This window comes from Wyeomyia smithii, chromosome 2 (assembly GCF_029784165.1).
Source record: "Wyeomyia smithii strain HCP4-BCI-WySm-NY-G18 chromosome 2, ASM2978416v1, whole genome shotgun sequence".
Lineage (NCBI taxonomy): Eukaryota > Metazoa > Arthropoda > Insecta > Diptera > Culicidae > Wyeomyia > Wyeomyia smithii.
This window is the reverse complement of record NC_073695.1, coordinates 221,436,750-221,456,317: the sequence shown is the minus strand read 5'-3', so window position 1 is coordinate 221,456,317 and position 19,568 is coordinate 221,436,750. Positions and strand designations below refer to the sequence as shown.

The 19,568-nt window shown below is 38.8% G+C and overlaps 1 protein-coding gene across 5 annotated transcripts in view; it reads right to left on the bottom strand.

Moving 5' to 3' along the window:
• Positions 1-19,568, bottom strand: part of LOC129723493 (guanylate cyclase 32E) — a 93,727-nt gene that overhangs the window by 23,957 nt on the left and 50,202 nt on the right. For 4 of the 5 annotated variants that reach the window (XM_055677742.1, XM_055677741.1, XM_055677743.1 and 1 more), the window contains 9 exons: positions 16,998-17,883; positions 6,009-6,247; positions 5,774-5,896; positions 5,531-5,717; positions 4,722-4,972; positions 3,895-3,966; positions 2,187-2,332; positions 1,973-2,123; positions 1,848-1,859 (listed from right to left, as the gene is read on the bottom strand). In XM_055677742.1, coding sequence (XP_055533717.1) covers positions 1,848-1,859; positions 1,973-2,123; positions 2,187-2,332; positions 3,895-3,966; positions 4,722-4,972; positions 5,531-5,717; positions 5,774-5,896; positions 6,009-6,247; positions 16,998-17,319 — 1,503 coding nt within the window. In that variant the 5' untranslated portion in view covers positions 17,320-17,883. The remainder of the gene's footprint in view (positions 1-1,847; positions 1,860-1,972; positions 2,124-2,186; positions 2,333-3,894; positions 3,967-4,721; positions 4,973-5,530; positions 5,718-5,773; positions 5,897-6,008; positions 6,248-16,997; positions 17,884-19,568) is intronic. The other variant, XM_055677745.1, reaches the window with a different exon arrangement.

The window sequence follows — 19,568 nt, the reverse complement described above, 5'->3', positions numbered from 1 at the left end:
ACAAAACATTTTGAGAATGTTTAATACGCTTTTTACCCGTAAAGACCCGGGACGGAACATGTTTTTTGAAAATGCTCGTTCTCAGCACTGGAACGGCCGATTTGGGAAAACTTGAAATTTTATTCAAAGGGGAATAGTTGGTAAAGGTGCCACCCCTCTGGATCCCTCCCCGTTTTGGTGAGACGCAAATATGTCTGTGTTTTTTTTAATTTTTCAAACAGATTGAGAAAACACTGGGAATTTTTCATACGTATCAATTGCTCCATGTATCAAATCATGTCAGGTAGATGAAATATTGTTTGTAAGTGTGAATTTTGAGGTTTCCAAATTATTTCAGTACAAAATCACAACAGTACGTATTTTTATAAAAATTCAAACAACAAAACCGTTATTCAAATTTTAAGCTCTTAATTTTTGCGGTAAGGTCTCCTGAATCCATACGCGATGAAATATTTATTTTAGCGTGCAAACATTTTGAGAAAAAACGAGTTCAAATTCGCCAAAGTACGAATTTCATGGAAACGTGATTTTCTCAGACTACCAAGGTAGGTTCCAGCTTAGCTTGTTAATTTTCAAGCTATATATTTTTAGAGTAATGTCGTCTGAATCCAAAGATGGTGAAAGAATTATTCTAGCATGTACAGAATTGGAGAAAATCAAGTTTTCATAAGAACTCGTACTTTAGTGAATTTAAACTCGTTTTTCTCCAAATCTGTGCGTGCTAGAATAAATCTTTAATCATCTTTGGTTTCAGAAGACGTTACTCTAGAAATATAGAGCTTGAAAATTGAAGAGCTAAGTTGAAACCTACTGTGGGAGACTGAGAAAATCACATGATCCATGAAAATACGTACTTTACTGAATTTAAACTCGTTTTTCTCAAAACATTCGCAAGCTAAAATAAATATTTCATCGCGTATGGATTCAGAAAAGATTACTTCAAAAATGTAGAGCTCAAAATTTGAAGAACGATTTTATTATTAGAATTTTCGTGAAAATACGTAGTTTTGTGATTTTGTACTGAAATAATTTAGAAACTCCAAAATTCACTCTTACATACCATATTTCATCTACCTGACATGATTTGATACATGGAGCAATTGATACTTATGAAAATTCGCAGTGTTTGCCCAATCTGTTTGAAAAATTAGAAAAAAACACAGACGTATTTGCGTCTCACGAAAACGGGGAGGGGTCCAGAGGGGTGGCATCTTTACCAAAACTTAGAGCAACTATTCCCCTTGAATATAATTCCAAGTTTTCCCAAATCGGCCGTTCCAGTGCTGAGCAAGAGCATTATCAAAAAACAAGTTTTGTCCCGGGTCTTTACGGGTTAACGCCACCACTGCCGATTATATTGGCGCACAAACGTATTTCTTCAAGAATATTCAATATTTATGAATAAAGTTGGGTTTGAAATACCATCCATCGGTGTAAATGATGAACAAGAGAGCATACTTCAAATTAGTAAAATTTCTTTTTCCTGAAACTGGCCTCTGTATTGAGCTTTCAATAAATTTAAGTTGGCATAAAAAACAATTTTCAATGTACTAAGTATAGTATTAAGCATAATTATAGGTACTATAAGAAGATATATAACTGTAACAAAAACTTTTCTGAAATAAGGATAGTATATAAAACTCAAGTTATGCTTTCACAATCGGTCGATTATCGCATAATAGGAATTTTGATCAATCTCACGAAAGCATTTAGGATAAAATGTAATACCAGATTAATCAAAACTGAAGCATTTATCACAGTACAATTCGCGTGCGGTAATGTAAAACAATGAGATTTCATCGTGCAAATAACTTCTCCACTAATGGATATTCAGTATTCACACTTACCTGAATTCGGAACTAACCGTTCAGTGCAATAACGAAAAGAAACCAAATATCTATTAGTATAAAACCTTTCAACCAAACGGTGTACGAACGTGCGGATAAATTGAAACATAGAACATTATACTCACCGTGACTTCATTAGAATCCGGTGTACTAAATCGTCCAACCGGAAACAGTCCATATTCTCTCTCCGCCAATGCAGATGAAGCGATCGATTTTCTGGCCAAAATTGTATAGTTCCCTGTTGCATCGCCATTTTCATCTATATGTATCAAATATCTACGAAAGAGAAGGCAAAAAATCAACAACTATTTTATTAGCAAAAACAGAACCCAGCCTTACCCCATCGCACTCATGTAAGCCCGGCCTTTAATTGCTTCGATAATTGCGGTACCATTCTTGGGGTTCCGCCCGTCTAGCAAGACCCGTAGCAAAGCATAAGCGTACAAATGGACCGCGTCGTAAAGATATGCTGCCTCCGCGCGAATCTGTCATTCGAGACATTTACATAGGAATAAGAAAAAAGAGAACAAAGGTGAAAAAGTTTCTTAACTTATACTGCCGCCGCGAAACGTTATTTGTCGCCAAGTTGAACCCAGACGCAATCAATCATCATGATTTTTAAATTCTTTACCATCATAAAGTCAAAAATATTTTATATTGTCTAATATTAGGCAGAGATTGTTGAGTAAGTTGTTGCTTTCTAATTTAATTCGTGTCAAGAAAAATAACATGATTGAATTTGTCTCTATTAGTAGCATTTTCAATTCTGAGGAAGTGAAGCGGTACAGATTTTAGTGTTGAATTTTCTATCTGGGCCTGGGATGTAACATGCAGCAACCCTTGTATGATATATTGATTAAACGAATCTTCGACGTTCAATTTTGAAACATCAAATCTCACTCTAATAACAAACGAATTCACAATCCTTTGCATCCGAATGATCGTGCTCGTACCGGAAAAAATCCACTGCTGACAAGCACTGCTCGTTTTCGCATTAGTTTTCCCACACTTACAGCAGCGTGAATTCCCACAGTATACATTACTTAAGGAGATTGAAAAGCTGTTGATTACAGATTGACTGCTCTACCCAGCCACCCCATGGTTGCAACAGAAAATGCATCGATGGTGTTAGCCGTGTACCAGCAGCTCCGGAGCTCTGTTCCTTCTCAATCTTTCCTTTCGTGAAATGTAGACTGCTAGGTGCAAGATAGCTTTCCCTTTCTATTGGTACTGTGGTGTACTGAACGAGCTTTCAACGAACTGCAAACCATCAACCACAGGACAGTGCAATATACGACCAACGGGATGGAAGCGAACGATACGAACAAGCGCTCCCTTATCCTTTACCTCATTTTGACGGGAATGACATATCCTAGCATACACACATTACGTTGGAAGGTTTATTCCGAAGACGTAACGTTGATAACCAATAAACATTAGACATGCATGAGAAGAATTATTTCTAATTTTACATTCCCGATCACAAGTGAACTCGGACAATGCCATGAATACAAACGCGGTAAATACTGTTAAAGTTGTTTCTCAATTCATTCAAACTTTCTTTGTTACAAAGTCTTAAGTTTGATAATTTATTTTAAGAAACCTTAAGGTGAATTTAGAAACTATTATGTCTATTTCTAATCAAACGCTTGGGATAAAAAACAACTGATTCCGTCAATGGCCAAACGTCAACCTCAATGGATGTGACCATTCATAGAAACGGTCAGCAATTTGTTCAATCTTCTGGAAAATTCTCTACCCGATGTGCCATAGCTGTGAACACGATGATAAACATGGGCGTAAATTATCTCACGACGCTACCTGTCTAAGATTCAGTGACTTCTAGAGTGACCAAAAATTAATAACAAAAAATAAAAAATATTTCCGAGCGGAAAATCACGTATGTTGTGCTAACCAACCAGTCTGGCAATTCTATTCGAGCTGAAGACAAGACACAGCTGCCGATGCGTGCCGTCACGCTAAAATCCCGCTGCCGTGTCTTGGGTGTTCAATACTAATAAGTGATTTGTAGCTGATAAATATTTACCTGTTTAACGCCTCCGAAATAAACCAGTGGGTTGCGATAGTTGAACGGTGGAAGCTCCAGGTATTTGTTTACCTGCCGGCGAGAAATATACAAAATATATCAGTTGGAAATGCAACGATGCGTGCAAGTGTTAGGGAGGTTCAAATATATTGCACGTGTAATCTAGTTTGGACCAAACAAGAGTAGAGTTTCAAGAAAAACAGCGTATGCTATTCAACGTTTCAGTCTTTGTAAGGGACATCTTCAAGATTGCATAAAATCTAATGCAACAAAATAATACATTTTTTATCAGTGAAACAAAATTTCAAGTTCACCTTACAACTCTATAATATGAGAGATCTCGATAAGAGATTTTTACGGGAAGAGATACGGGAAGGGATTGTACAAACAGTGCTTCATATCTGCTTATAATATGAAAAAAAATAGTTATGAATCATATTTGATTCATAACTATCTTTAGTTTAATTATAAGCTTTCAGTTGGAAGTTTGAAGAAAAAAATGTGATACTGAATGGGAATCTGAATTTGTGCAATAACACAATCAATCACTGGTTTTCGGATTCAGCTTAATGTTCCTGATAATGCTAGAACTGGGAGAATTCATCACCATACATTACCAGGAAGCCTTTAGAGTTTAATAACCTGCACTATAGTTACTTAGTAGTTCAGATTATCGTGAACAGAAATTTTCAGCCCAACTCTAAGCCTGTGCTTTACAAGAACAAATTGGTTTGACAACAAGAACAATTTGGTTAGAGATAATTGAAGATTAATGAATTTTCATCACACCTTTCCTAAGTGTGACTATAAACGCACACATATCTCACCTTAACAGCAAATTCCTCAAACTTAACAGGAGCCGATGGCACGACCCCAAGGTAGTGTTGTAACGCTTGCACCGCATTCCAGTCCGGTTCGGTCTGCAGCAGCCCGTGCAGATATTTCTTCGGCAGGACAGCGTCGTACTGCTCGAGATCGACTCCGACCACAAAATAGTCTCCACCGGCAAGCAGTTCCTTCCGCCACAAGCTAACAAGCAGACCAATGTGCTCATCGTGATGGCCCAGCACCAGATAGACTGCGAAAGACAGAGAGAGAAATACCGAAACGAAAACGGAGCAAAATTAACGACACCGGCTCTGTTGTCAATGAAATGATTAATGATGATAACGGCTTGGCGCGCGTACGAACGACTCGGGGAAAAAAATGATCGTCACTGACCAGTGCCGTACTTGTGCATGAATTACCCTTGTAACCAGCTATTATTTTCAACAAGGAAAAACTATTTCTACTAAATCAAAATTAATACTGTTACATCTGCTGCTCTATTGAGAAAATTAAAATCACGTAGCTACTAAAGTGGTCTCTGGAAACCTGCCGGAAAACGGCAGTGTGTTGTGATGACAGCTTTCATCATAAATAATCTCACAAACGTGCCCGAGTGAGTAGCGCTCAGCTCAAGTGGTGCTAATCTTTCATGGTGAATGAAGAACCAGGTAGGATTCTCATTACAACTTTCACATTTATTTGCTACCCCGAAACAAAAAAAAACTAATTAAAAGTTCTCTCTTAAGCTCAAACCGATTTGTTACCAATTGTTTGGGAATTTGTGAAAGGTATAAGAATCGATACTCACTTCTTGTGTCCATAAACGTTTCCTCTACCAGACGATCAAAAGGATTTGGCGAATACCCGTGGTGATAAATTGTGCTCCACGTTCGCACTGCCCTGATTCGCACCCCGTTGGAGCGGAGGGTGGTTTTTAGTGTTTCAGCGACCGCGTCGTACTCCGCATCGTCGGAGGAACGGTACAGAAATGTAACCTATTATGTGAACGTGTAATTATAGTTGATGAATGACACACGATGAATGTGCATACCTGAGTCCAATTGTAAGCCAGCAGTAGGGAGACGACCGACTTGGAAATTTGAAGGTCGGGTGGCCTCGTTCTAGCGAAGGTAGGAAAATGCTTTTTGTTCGATGTCTCATTGTGAGTACAAAACTGTGAAAGAAAAGTGAGTTTTTTTTTAAGAAACGTTATACATAATTTTTTCAGGAATCAACAGCCGATGAAAGAAAAAATCAAAACTGAAAATTTAATTATACTTACTTACATAAGAAATCATTGGTAAATTGAAGGCAGCTGCCATTCTGCCCTCGTGAACACAGGTTTCCTGCGGCCCAATGTAGGCTATCACATCTTTCGTCCAGAGATCTGCCGTCTTCCTAATACTAGATATCTCCTCGCCGTACGTTTCCGCAACCTCGAACTGCAGTTTATGACCGTGCTTGCTGAAGAACAGCTCGTTCACTTCCTCCATTGCCAGCGTGATTGCGCCCGATATTTGCAACCCTGTTGAGATGCCATTAAAAGCACATGACGGAGGAAAAAGGAGAATGTTATCAACAACAAATCTACGAACCGGCCGGCTTCGAGACCCCCTTGATGGCCGCTGATGGGAAATCGAAGCGAACCAATGAATGGCGAGAGAATATGCTTCGTCATAATGTGCCTTGATTGGCCGGTAACTTGTTAGTGCTTGTTGGAAGCTTCTCTAAATTGAATTAAATGATAGCTTTAATGGAATGGAACGCTTTTTTTTCGCTGCGAATATGGTAACGGTAGGAAGGCGCGAAATATATCAACGCAAACATGTACCTAACAAGATAACGCCACACCAGATATGATGGTTTGTTGCATGCTGCTACATACTTGTTGCCGTTATCTCTTTTACACCATCGAGGTAAACATTCGATTAAACGAATATTCTGACTAATTTATCGAGAAAAAAGTGGAACAGTTTCGAGCCACAAAGCAGAGCGTCAGAGATAATGTAAAGATAAACATAGACGTGCGTTTCACAACATAACCTTTGTATTTTGATAATAAAAATTAAACTTCTAGGCGACTAACTTTCCAAATGCATCCGTTTTTTGAGATATTTTAAAATTAAGTTTGAAAAATTATAGCATTTTTTTAAAATACACTTTTTGTGAGTTCGGATAAATATCATATCAAAATATTGCTGATAAAAGTAATAGGTGCGCAACGAAGTTCTCGTTATCCCAAATAATTATCATTTGCGGGAAGTGTTACTCTAAAAACGGTTATTTCGATTTTTGCAACTGTCTGCGTAGAGAAAGGTCAAAAACCTTCGACGACGCTTAACTGCATGCTTTGGAAATGATTTTAAAACAAAGAACTTGGGTTTCTTATGATTTGAAGCCAGGGACCGATCAGCATCGTTTTTTGGCCTGTAAACAACTGCTTCAGCGGAGAAAAAGGAAGGGTTTTCTTCATCGCATCGTAATGGGAGGCAAAAAATGGATTCACTACAGTAACCCAAAAGAAGTCGTGGAAACTGCCTGGTCATGCCTCTTCGTCGTTGGCTCGGCCGAATATACACGGTGCGAAAGTTTTGCTATGTATTCGGTTGCACAGGGGCAGTATTATTGATTATGAGTCTTCGGAACAGAACGTAACTACCACGAAACGATATAGACTTCAATTACTGCGATTAACTCGATCACTGCGGCCACTATACGAGCACGAAAAAGTGATTCTACTGCACGACAACGCTCGGCTTTATACTGCAAAAGTCGTTATAACTTGCTTCAAAACGCTCAAATGGGAAGTTTTACCTCACCCGCCATATTCCCCATATATTACTTGTTCCGCATGATAGCACTTAGTGTGGCTGATCAGCACACAGTGGGGCGACTCCATACAAATGCTGACCAAGCAAAAATATGTCTTAAAATCATGGAAAATACATGGTTTTTATATAATTTTGAGACGCTGAGACCGAATTTGATATTATTTTTGCATGAAAATGCATATTTGTGACGACAGGAGAATTTTCATGTTTTCTATATATTATAATATATGAGAAAAGTTTTACGTCAGTTTTAATCTTCTGGAAAATAAAATGCATGATGCTTTAAAGACTTTCATATGCCATGAAAAAAACATAAAATAATAATTAGTTACTGAAAAAAATAAAAAATAGCAATTGAAAAATATGCTTCGTGTTGAAACACTTATGAGTTGTTTGTTTTTTTTTTTTTTTTAAGTGACTATACTACATTGCTTATTTTTACCGCATTCTTCTTTTAATTCACTTCCACCTTCATCTTCATTTTTGTGTTTTTTTTTTTCAATACAGTTTTAATATCATCAAGGAGGGGTTTCAAAATGCAGTTGCCTCATGCCAAACCCTGCCGTCTAAACTTTAAACGCTGTTTTATGCGAAAAATACGTAATTTTTTGATTCCGTCTAATTTTTTTGAGTATTACAATGAGATTATAGATTGTCTAATGATGAGGATTTTTTCTCCACTATTTTATAGACAACTTTTCCTTAGACGTCACCAAGATTCAATTTTCCCTTAAGGCTCCAGCAAATTTCGCAACATTGCATTTTTTTTTTTTCAAGAAAACGCGAAAACACGCTGAATCAGTACATTTTGAAAAAATCATAGAAAAATCGAATTTTGTCGTAATGCTCTAAAAATTTGGATTCTGAACCTTCAATAGTATACAAATATTTGAAAAATATGATTGAAATGAAATCCGCGTTTTTAATTTTGGGTCGATGGCCAGCGATTCCCCACTGTGCAGCAGTTCCGCTCATATGAAGACATCGCAAAATGGTTGATCCCCAAAATACGTATTATAACGGTATTCGAGATCTACCAGAGAGATGGGAAGGAGTTGTCGCTAGCGATGGACAACAGTTTGAATGATTTATAGGTAGCTATTTTTCCAAAATTAAGTTGCATTTTCATTTATAAAAAAGAACCAGAACAAAGCTGCGCACCTAATAGAATAAAGTATTACAATGGAATCATAGAATAAGTGAACCATTTACACTATTTTAAATATAGAAATATGCCATAAATCGTTAAAACAGCAAACAGGGTTTCCAGATCGTGCTATTTAACGTTGTTTTCCAAATGCAGTAGGGATGTTTAGGTTACCTTTTGATATAAAAATGTATAACACTATTCGAGAGAAGAGAAAAAATGCCTATTGGCCCATTCCGGTGAATTATGGTGCCCCTAGCCATTTTTGTTGCGCTACAAAAGCCCCCACCCACTTCAACGTGAACGTTAACCATGCGCCTCCGTTCACTGTTGAATCAATGGAGACGCTAAGTTAATTATTCGACAGTTTTCTAGGGATCGAGTGTAGGGGGAAATTTGGATCTAGCGTAATATTCTAGAGAAAAACTTTCTTCTGAAAAGTTGTTACGTATGATGGAACGCACATTTTTGTATAATCACGAATTAAGGTGACCCAAATTTTCGATGAAATCCAGCATCTCACTTTCTTATCTATGCAGATAGAGTTAAATAATGGTCTAACATGTTGTAGCCCCGTCAATTTACTAACTTGTAACTTTGGAGAAGAATCTTTTTTCTATCTTTCAAAATAACCGATATATAGCTATTTTACTAAATCACAAAAAGAAAACTACGAGTGCGCCCCTAAAGCTCAAACTTGAAAAAAGAAAGATTATAGCTCTTTACTCATTCCTGGGAGTTTTGGTGCCCCCAGCCATTTCAGTTACGCACCAAAAGCTCCCACCCACTCCTACGCGAACGTTAGTCGTGCTCCTCCTTCCACTTGTAACCGTCGGTTACAGAATCCAGCATGATTTTTATTTGTGCTTAAATGTTTAGTCATACTTTCACGTTAATATTTAAGGGTTATCATAAGTAGGGTTAGTAAAATGTATTGGTATGTTAATGTTGTTTGTAAAAAAAATAGGTTAGTATGGTTAATCAAAATAAAATAAGTTAAAATACCGAAAATTGTAAGCACACTGAACAATATAAACATCACACAGTGGGTACAAGTGGGTGGTAAAATGGGCAGCACCCATCCAGTATGACAGATTTGTTGAGGGGGAGGAAAGCTGGTATACAGATGGGTGTCAAATTAATTAAGGCGCGAAATATCGCGCATCCATCGAGAAAGATTGACGGAAAAAAGAGCGCGAAGAGCCTTCTTGCTAGCCAAAATTGCCAGCCATCATCAGATAGTATCTGGTAGTCGTGTGCTTAACGTTGAAATCTAGAAAATTAGAAGAGTTCTTGTACGAGTCGTCAGTGGCAACAGGAGTTATTGCGGCCCGTAATTGACCAAGCGAACGTAGTTTAGACCGTGGCAGACGGTTAAAGCAGCACACGACCGGCCTAGCGAGCCCTGGATGCACGCTACGTCTAACCCGTAAAGGACCAGCGACAGTCCTCTGGCTTAAAGCCTTCACCGCAAAGGAGGACTTACCCCTCTCGGCACGGTCACTCCGGTATCGTCCTGGGCCTGTCGATCCACGTCAACGAGAGAAGACCAGAGAGAAGCACCAGCAGACTACGTTTGAGTTGGCTACTTCCCCGCTCCCCGCCTTCGTCGATAACCACAGCAGCGTCAACCCTCAGCAGCAACGAAGCAGAGCATTACGCCACCGCAACGCCCACACCGAGCAGCAGCAGCGTCAACTTAAGCAGCGGTACGTACCGATCATCAGCCATCCCCACACCCACACACAAACACACTCACAATAGGAAATATTAATAAATTACTCAATATTCTCGTTCAAGAATAGTTCTTTTCAATAAAATAGTTTCCTCACATCATTAGTTCATTTTAAATATAAATCAGAATACAATAGCCCAAATAGCATGGTGAAAGTAGTCCGCACCGTTGATCGCGAAGCCCCGCTGATTACGCAGTAGTAAGCCGATCCTGGGACCATCGTCACAGTGTCTCTTGCTACTGAGCTTTCCCGGTACAGACTGTAGAGTAAAAAGTCAGTTACACACTGTTGAATCGATGTAGGCACCAGGTATATCATTCTAGGAACGAGCTTAGCAATACATTTGGATCTGGAGGTCGATAGTAATATCACAGACTAACAGACAAAACCCTTTGAACAAATTTTCAATAGAATCATCGTACGGATGATACCAGTATCATCATTCACATGGTATACTTTTTCAGAAGGACAAAATTTATATCCACAACTTTGCCGAATACACTATACAAATCCAATAAACCGTTTTGACTGTAAAAATAGTTTAAATTACCCATAGAGTGCCCTATTGGAGATTAAAAATATTTTTACAGCCAAAACGATCTGTTTGACTGGCACAGTGTCTTTGGCAAAGGTTTAGATAGTAATTTTGTTCCTCCAAAAAAAAAATGCTCTATAAAAAAAATAAAATAAAAATTTTCCCGCCAACGGTCTAGGGCAGTTAAAAAAAGAGAACGACAGTCTCAACGTACACCTAGGAAATCACTGCAGGATCTTTTGAACAGGCTTGTCATTTCTCCTCAAAAAATCTCTAGAGTGCAGGAGAACTTTTTGCACTGCGAAAACAACTGCTCTCACACTAAAGAGCAAATCAACGCACATACTAGCAGAGAACGACAGACCATGCGTATCTGGCCAGCTTCCAGAAAGCACGGCGGTGAATTCTGAAATCTCTCTCTTGCGAGACAATGAACTATGGTGTACTCTCTCACACGTATGAACATTGCGCACAATAATTACACAGCAGAGCTATCTGCGGTGCTTTTTACAGTTTGTTTCTTGAGCATGGCAGAGAAGGAAAAGAGATTGGGAGAAAAAAATAGACTGCGTTGCTCGTGCCGGTAGAGTTTACTTATGTCGAATTCGTTTTCGCGGTGTAGCTACACGAGGACTACACTTTTGCCCGGCAGGTTTTTGTCCCTTTCCGGGCTACTCGCCAGTGTGCACCGTGGTGTACTTCTGCGTATTCTCTTGTTTCTATCAGATGTGGGATGAGCTAGAAGTGTGTTTGTTGCGAATCTTTGGAGTGCAGAAAAAAGCGGTGTGATGAAAGCATTGCTACACGCAGGCACATACTGAAAGGGAAGTGCGTGGTGAATTTTTGCTCCGCTCTTCCCACATACTGAAGAGAATGACAAGCATGCTTTGAACACGCACTTCCCTGGGTCCACATATATCACCGAATAACCAACGTCGAAGCAACATAGTCCGTGAAGCGACCAACGACTCAATCTGCTCTTTTGAAGTTTTTCACGGAAGCTTCAATCAATTGGGCATTAAACTCCTTTGAACCTATGAAGTCTCCAGGACCAAACGGCTTCTACCAATCTATATACAAAAATCAGATGGGATCATAATGCTCGAACAGATACATCATTCGCAAGCAAGCCTTACCTTAGGTTATATTCCGAAAGTCAATAAGATTAACATACCGACGGTAGGATGAAAAGACAAAACACAACCTAGAACCTTCAGGCCCGTAAGCCTCACATCTAGAATCCTGAAGACTCCTGATGAATCGACGAAAACTGCTATTCGGCTCTTCTTAGGGACTCTTATCGAAAAATAGCAGAAGTATCAAGAGACGGCGCTATGCGCTTTGCTTGATATTGGGGACCATCCATTAATGATGTCACGCGAAATTTGACAAAAATTATCTCCCCCCTCCCCCTTGTCTCAAACTGTTACAACTTTCTTGACCCCCACCCCTCAATTACGTCACGTTCTTGTATCCCCCCCCCTTCCTTGGTTATAATTGATTTTAAATTGAGAAATTTTTAAAAAATTTATTTATTTTAAATTTGGAACGATTTCACTAAAATAAAAACTGAAAGGAAAAGAAGATTATTAAAGATAACTAGAAAATGCTTTAAGAAGAGGAACTAAATATGAATGGTCTTTTAGGAACCAGCAATATCAATGCTGGTTCCTAAAAGACCATTAATATTTAGTTCCTCTTCTTAAAACAATTCGCAATCCAAATTTTCTCCGCATGGTACAATAACCAAGCATTCTTATTCACGTTTTGTCCCAATTTTTGTAGGAAAAAGAAGACTGAAAAATGAATTAAATTCTGCCATAAACAAACATGCACGGCAAAATAGAACTAACGAACATTATGTTTTCTTAACTTAAAAAAATTAATTTATTTTATCTCAAGCGAACCTTCAGCAAAAAAAAAATGCTGCAATTATTATAATCCGACAGACGCTCCCCGAACACTTTTGAAATATATGTTATGGTCGATTTGGCCACATCCAGCAATTTTGCCAATCTGGCGTCGAGAACATCGGATTCTCTTGCTGCGCGACCAAAATTTTGACACGCTGTTCCTCTTGCTTGGACGCCATTTTAAAAACTGGAGAGCAACCCCAAATGCAACATTTCATGGTTTTTGTAATGCATTTTCAAATACACCAATTTCAAGTCGACCAATTTTTGGGCGTTCCAGTCTTTATATGGCCCACTGTTTTTTAAGCAGAAATGTATTCTATACTCGTCTGCGCTAAGATATGTCTTGAACGTAGCTACAGGCATGCGAGAATCGGCATCTTCTCGGACAGACAAGCTGCACTATTGGCACTTAAATCCTCAAAATGTGCGTCCAAATTAGTTTGGGAATGCAGCGCAGCACAACTGGAGCTATCTCGACAGAACCAAGTTCTATTGTACCGGGCAGCATTGCAAACTTCTACTGTCATGAAAGGATCTTCAGTTGAAATCGAAATCTTTGAATTTAAATTTTCAACGAACAAGCTGAGAATGAAAGAGACTTCCAGCTCCAATCAGTTAACAGTGACTGCAGCATTTCTGTGATTTCAGACACGTTGTGTTGCTTTAGCGATGTTTATGTGGTTGAGAATGTAGATGGTTACATAGTTCATCGGCTTCATGCAATGAACTGGCTCAAATCAAATGATTCCGATATTGAATCAGACATCTCATTTCTTTCAATTACCGGACTTTTATTGAAAATTGACACCGCTGACGCTGAAGGTCGTTTTAACTTGATGCGGTTTTTGTCATTTTTGTTTGCGGGGTCGCAAAATTTACAGCACTGGCTGAGTACCTGAACACTGTGATATCAAGGACAATGAAAATGCTGATCACCATGCAAGACAAGAATCAGCACAGCATTGGCCCTGAGCCGTTTATGGGTACCTGCAAATCTGCAGTCAAGCGCGAGCTTGGGGGCAAACATTCCACGTGAACAGCTTTTGGGAGGGGGGGGGGTGCTGTGTAATGTCCACGGTCCATACAAAATTTGTAGAATTTATATGGGCGGCAGTTGTCCATGAAGGGGGAGGAGGTATCAAAATCGGTAAAAATCTGTCCACGTGGCATGTGGATAGCCCCTGGAACAGCTAACCGATGGAGAGGCCTAAGCTTAAATCTGTACGGTAATAAAAAAAATCTCGATAGTAAGCCATTGCTGCACTATAGACTTTTTTGTCTTAAAATCGCTGTACTCGGAACGGTCCCGTCTCGATGAGAAATTTCCTGGTCTAAGTCACACCTTCTAACCTTCTGTTTTGCCGCATCCTCTTAAAATTATATACATTTCCTACTTTACTAAACTTAGAATGTAAGTCATAAGCAAAAAAATATAATTAGTTCATAAAGTAATCTCAGCATAACGGTGCTCTTCCGTTAGATGCAGTTTCGGTGGAAGTTCGCTTTTCGCAATCAATTGAATAATCTCGTCTAGATGAGGAAATGTTTTTTTTTTGAAGTCTAAGCCACACCTTTTGTCAGGAAGTGACAGTCCCGTCCACTGGTTTCGGAGCTACAGTGGTTTACCGGCCAATCCCGATTTGGCGGTGGTAATGGACGACGAGACCTATCTCACCCTGGATGGCAACGACTGGCAGGGCATCTCGTAGTTTATTTCGTAGTTCCGAGGTGAAGTTTATTTCACACACCAAGTTCTCCAATAAAGTGCTGCTGTGGCTGACAATCAGCGATAACGGAATTGGCCATGAACGGGAAATTTTTAGTAGGAAGTGCCTGCCGGAAGTTGCGTCGTTCATCAAGAAATATCAGAAGGGCGAAGACGCGGTGTTCTGGCTGGATCTAGCATCGGCTCACTACTCGAAGAGATCGTTGGTGGAAATGAAGCGGCTGAATAGGGGGGGTGGTACCCAAGTTGCCCAACATTCTCCAGCTGAGTCCCATCGAGATGTAAGCTGAGTCCCAACGATGTAACTAAGCTTACATTGATAATAATAATTGATAAAAACCATAAAAGCCAAATGGGTACTAGTTCATTGTTTTGCAATGAACTAAACTATCACTAAAGTTTCACAGCTATTGCATACATTTTGACGCAGGCCTTGCTTAAAGCATGAATAGCAATGTATGTCAAAGGCCGATTTCTATCAAATCTTTTGCAATACGCTCGTATAATCGCCTTCATCAAGCCAATCACCACTATAGTGCAATAAAACGCTCAAACACATGTAACATGTTACATTATTCATCATTTTACAATCCAATCCATCCAATAACAATTCGAGTCCATCATCAGCTGCAACTGACCGAGACAATTAGCAGCAGTAACCCTTCAGCGAAGATAAATAAGACTGCCATCAGGCAGCGTAATGGGCCCACTAATGAATTAATCAACTTCATCTGTCTTCCGCCGGTTGGCTCTTGGCTGTCGGGAAGGCTGCGGGTTGGTATGTACCCATCCCGAACCGAAGCAAACCATAGAACAGAAAATGAAGTTCTCGGTTCACACTTTCCATGGGTGTTGACAGAGGCACTTTATGTGATAACGCGGCGACCCGAAAACTTACTCCGTACCAGCAGCGAAAACAAACGCTCCAGGGCTACGGCTGGAACCGAAAGCGGAACCGGAAGCTGGGAGCGCATTCCCCTTTCCGTTCACGCTCGTCCGCATAACAATGCGATATCATCGTCGAGCGAAATGAGTTTCGGTCGTCTGTTTCTCGTGGATGAGGCAGTACTATTTTGTTTTGCAGGAAAAAAAACTATACCACACGGAGAGCTTGTCGGACAGCTGAAACCAAGGACGTTCAACTGTTTCTTTGTGTGTAACAGCGGAGCTGAGTTATTAATTTTAATGACATGTTGAAAGTTGCAACGTTATATTTTTCGCAGCTCTCTAAAATGTTTTTCAAAGCTCTTTTAAGAGATGCCATAAATTAGCTATAGTTTGATGTGCTTTCTCTAACCTAAATCATTTAATTTGTTTTAAGCGAAACTGCTTCATGGGCTGAAAACATTTAGACTAACACGAAAATTGTGTTGAAATGTTATGAAGAAACTGCGCGCGCAATGAGTGCCTCGTTTTTTAACAATTGATTAAATAGACCAACGTGTGAAATTTTCGACAGAGAATGTGGAGTTGATAACGCGCAATTACAAAGAATTTTCGTGGGGGTTCGTGACTATGGATGGAACGTGGATCTACCACTACACTCCTGAGTCCAATGGGCAATCGGCCAGTATTTTTTGGGATTCGCAAAACATGAAATACATCGACTACCTTGAACATGGTAAAACAATCCATAAATAATATTATTGAACATTATTGAATTGATTAGATGTGGAAATTGACACCGCGTGACCATAAAGATACATTATCTGAACCTGTTCTCTTCACCAACAATCAAATCAAACGACCTTAATTAATGAAACAGAATTAACTTATTATAAAAACTGGCTTCAGATGGTGCTATATCAATTATGCGATCGAATCGCAGATACAACCCATGTAGCGTTTTTTTTCTATATTTCGCTAGACACATCAAGAGAAACCATCCAACAAATAATTCACATCTTAAATCATGAAGTGACAACACCCTCTCAGATAACAGTGAAACTTTTAGATTTTGATAACATTGGTAATTTAAACATCTTTGTTAACCAATAAAAAGATTTAGTACTCAGGAAAAGGAGTTACAGATTTTTTGATTTTTTTTTATTTTAAACAACATGCTTTTGAGAAAAATGTATTTGATTTTTTTAAGTTATATTTTTTCTATGTAAAAAGTACTTTTCTTTAAATTCAAACAATTTTCAACTTTCATTGAAAACTTTTTTTTCCTTTCCATTAAAACGGCAGATTTCACCTTTCTTCTAGATTTTTTAAGATTTCAAGTACCTATGCAAATTACCTAAATTACCGATGTCACTATAGACTCACAATGTTTCACTGTAATTTGAGTGGGTGGCTGGAATAATGGACGTGAAATCCCTCACAACTTCATCCGAATTCAATATAATTTCTGATACACACATGCTCAAACAATCACCAACCTGGTCTTGCATACTCTCGATCCCCTGGTCTTCGTTGCGAACCAGTGATATATCCAACAGTGAACACATCACCACCAATCATCACAGTAAAACTGGTCAAAACTATTACAACGATTGCTACAAACATCGATTCACATCCAGCACTGGGAGTAGAACAGCTCCTACATCTATGCGGCTTACGGTGGCCACACCAACTAGTTTCACTGCCGTTGTTGATATCCGGCGACTGCTGCTGTAGTTGATAATTTGTTGAAGGATGGCTCCACTCCGCTGCACTACTTACTTCTTCGGTGGCCTTCAGCGCGATATTTCCGAGCGTCATGCTACTCGACTGTTACGTTTTATCGCACAACCACCCGCGATGGCGGTTAGCCTTCCAAAGCAACAATACTTGAAAATTTTCACAACGAGCCCATTCACTACCAGAAATGTGCACTAGATTTAACATTTTAAAACCACGTAGCATTTTTCGTGTGTTTCATGCCACACCGTTGCGCACTCTTTCCCTCCACCGCTTTTTTTCGCAACCGGAGTGCAACACTAATAGGAACTGCTTCCGTTAAACACTCACTGCCAACAACGGCCGAAGGCGCGTCAGCATTGGCATGGGACCTTCATTCACAGCAATTCGGTCCCACCGGTTGCAGTTACTGCATTCTTCATTACCCACCGATCACTCACATTTGCACGTAATTATTAACTTCGTTTGATTTGATATATATTATTCAATTAATTTATGGCAATCTACGCTGACATACGCCGCACGAGTGTAGACACAGAACCGATGCAGCTTATAATTGCAACAACTCCGCCCGTTGCACTCCCAACACTGGGTTGGGCTGTTATAAACTGCTATTTTCCGCAAACCGCTCGGCGTCACTGGTAGCTGAAATGGAAATAGAAACGAATTAGTTTCACAGTTAATTAGTGTGATTTCAAGTGGCAAATTTTTTGTGCCCACGATTAAAATACCAAATTAAATCATATAAACGTAGCGATTTATGCAAAAATCATATAAATAAACTGGTTTGTCATGTAATTTTTTATCCCTACATCTTGAAGGGCACAAGCCTTTAGGATAAAAGCAGAACAAATAAACCGCAAACCGAGACGTACACTTGTGTGTGGAAAATTTAATTAGCAAAGTTTTTTTTCAACAAAATAAACTCATGCTCATTACCTTATATACATTTTTCAAACGAAAAAAAACTTTGCAAACGAGATTTGAAATTTTCTCATTAAGCTTTCCGCATTTAATGTTATATTAGGGACTTTATTGTAATGTCCTCATATCATTGGAAAACAATCTTTAGACTCAGTTTCAATGACCAAAACGATGTAGTGAAGCAAGAATGACTGTTTATAACTTCCGATACGAACGTTACTGACACTGGCTACTTAATTCGTTGCGACTAAATAACTAAGGACAAGTGAGCGGCAACTTTTTAGGATACGGTGTCAATTTCGCTGAAATCTGCCAAGGTGATCCGATTTTGGTGCAAGTTAGATGTATGAAAAAGTTTTTAAAGCCTCGAGCGATTTTATTTGCCTCTATTAGAACATGCAATTGGACACTCCATAAACGACATTACTGGATATAATGAAACATTGATTACACAGTGCAACTTTTTTTTTGCCTTGGCTTCTATATATGATTTTTCGATGTATTTTGACGCAAGAACAATTTTTTCCGAGTTAGAAAATATTTCACCTTAAGTAGCAACAGAGGCACAATTCTGAATTTTCGAGAAGTCGAAAATTTTTAATGTTTTTCCGACGCCATTTGGTTTGAAGCCAAATATCAAAATTCTAAGAGTTTGTCCACATATTAGCATTTTCTCACATTTCTTTGAAAAAACAGATCTTAAATCGGACAAACTGAGCTCAAAACGGTGATTCTACGTCAACGGTTTTGGCATGGTTTTAGTTCACAAAGCGGAATAATATCTAGTATATATGAGCATTAATGGTAATGCGCTAATATCTAAAAGTAGTAGTTATTGAGTGAAAAAGCCTCAGAAATCTATTGGTAGGTGTCTGATTCATATAAAATGTCAGCAACATGTCAATTTTACCCCAATTTCCCTACAATACTAGAATAAAAGTATCATATCGATTATGTATGTAAGCGACACTGAAAGATTAAAGAACAATTTGTCTTTATGTACGTGATCCTCCCCCTTTTGCGGGGAGAGGGTCACATTTTTGGCCAGGACCGGTCAAAACATAAAAATTATCGCGTCTTCGATCAAATAAAATGCAACCCCCTCCCCGAAAAAAGAGAGGATCATGTGAAGACAAATTCTTATTGTTACTTTGAGTATCTCTTACACCCTTGATATTGGCTCAGAATTCGTGAAACGGATCACTAAAAATCGTGATGTCTGATTTTTTCAAATAAGTATTTAAAACTTTCACTCGGGAAGTTGATTTTCCAATTTTTTATTGAATTTGAGTAAGTTTTCAAGTTGTTATATTCATTTGAAATTTAGGTCGAAATTGTTTTTAAATAGACATAGCTTAAGACATATTGCGTCGAATTTGATGAAATTTTCACAGCAGATGCATCCT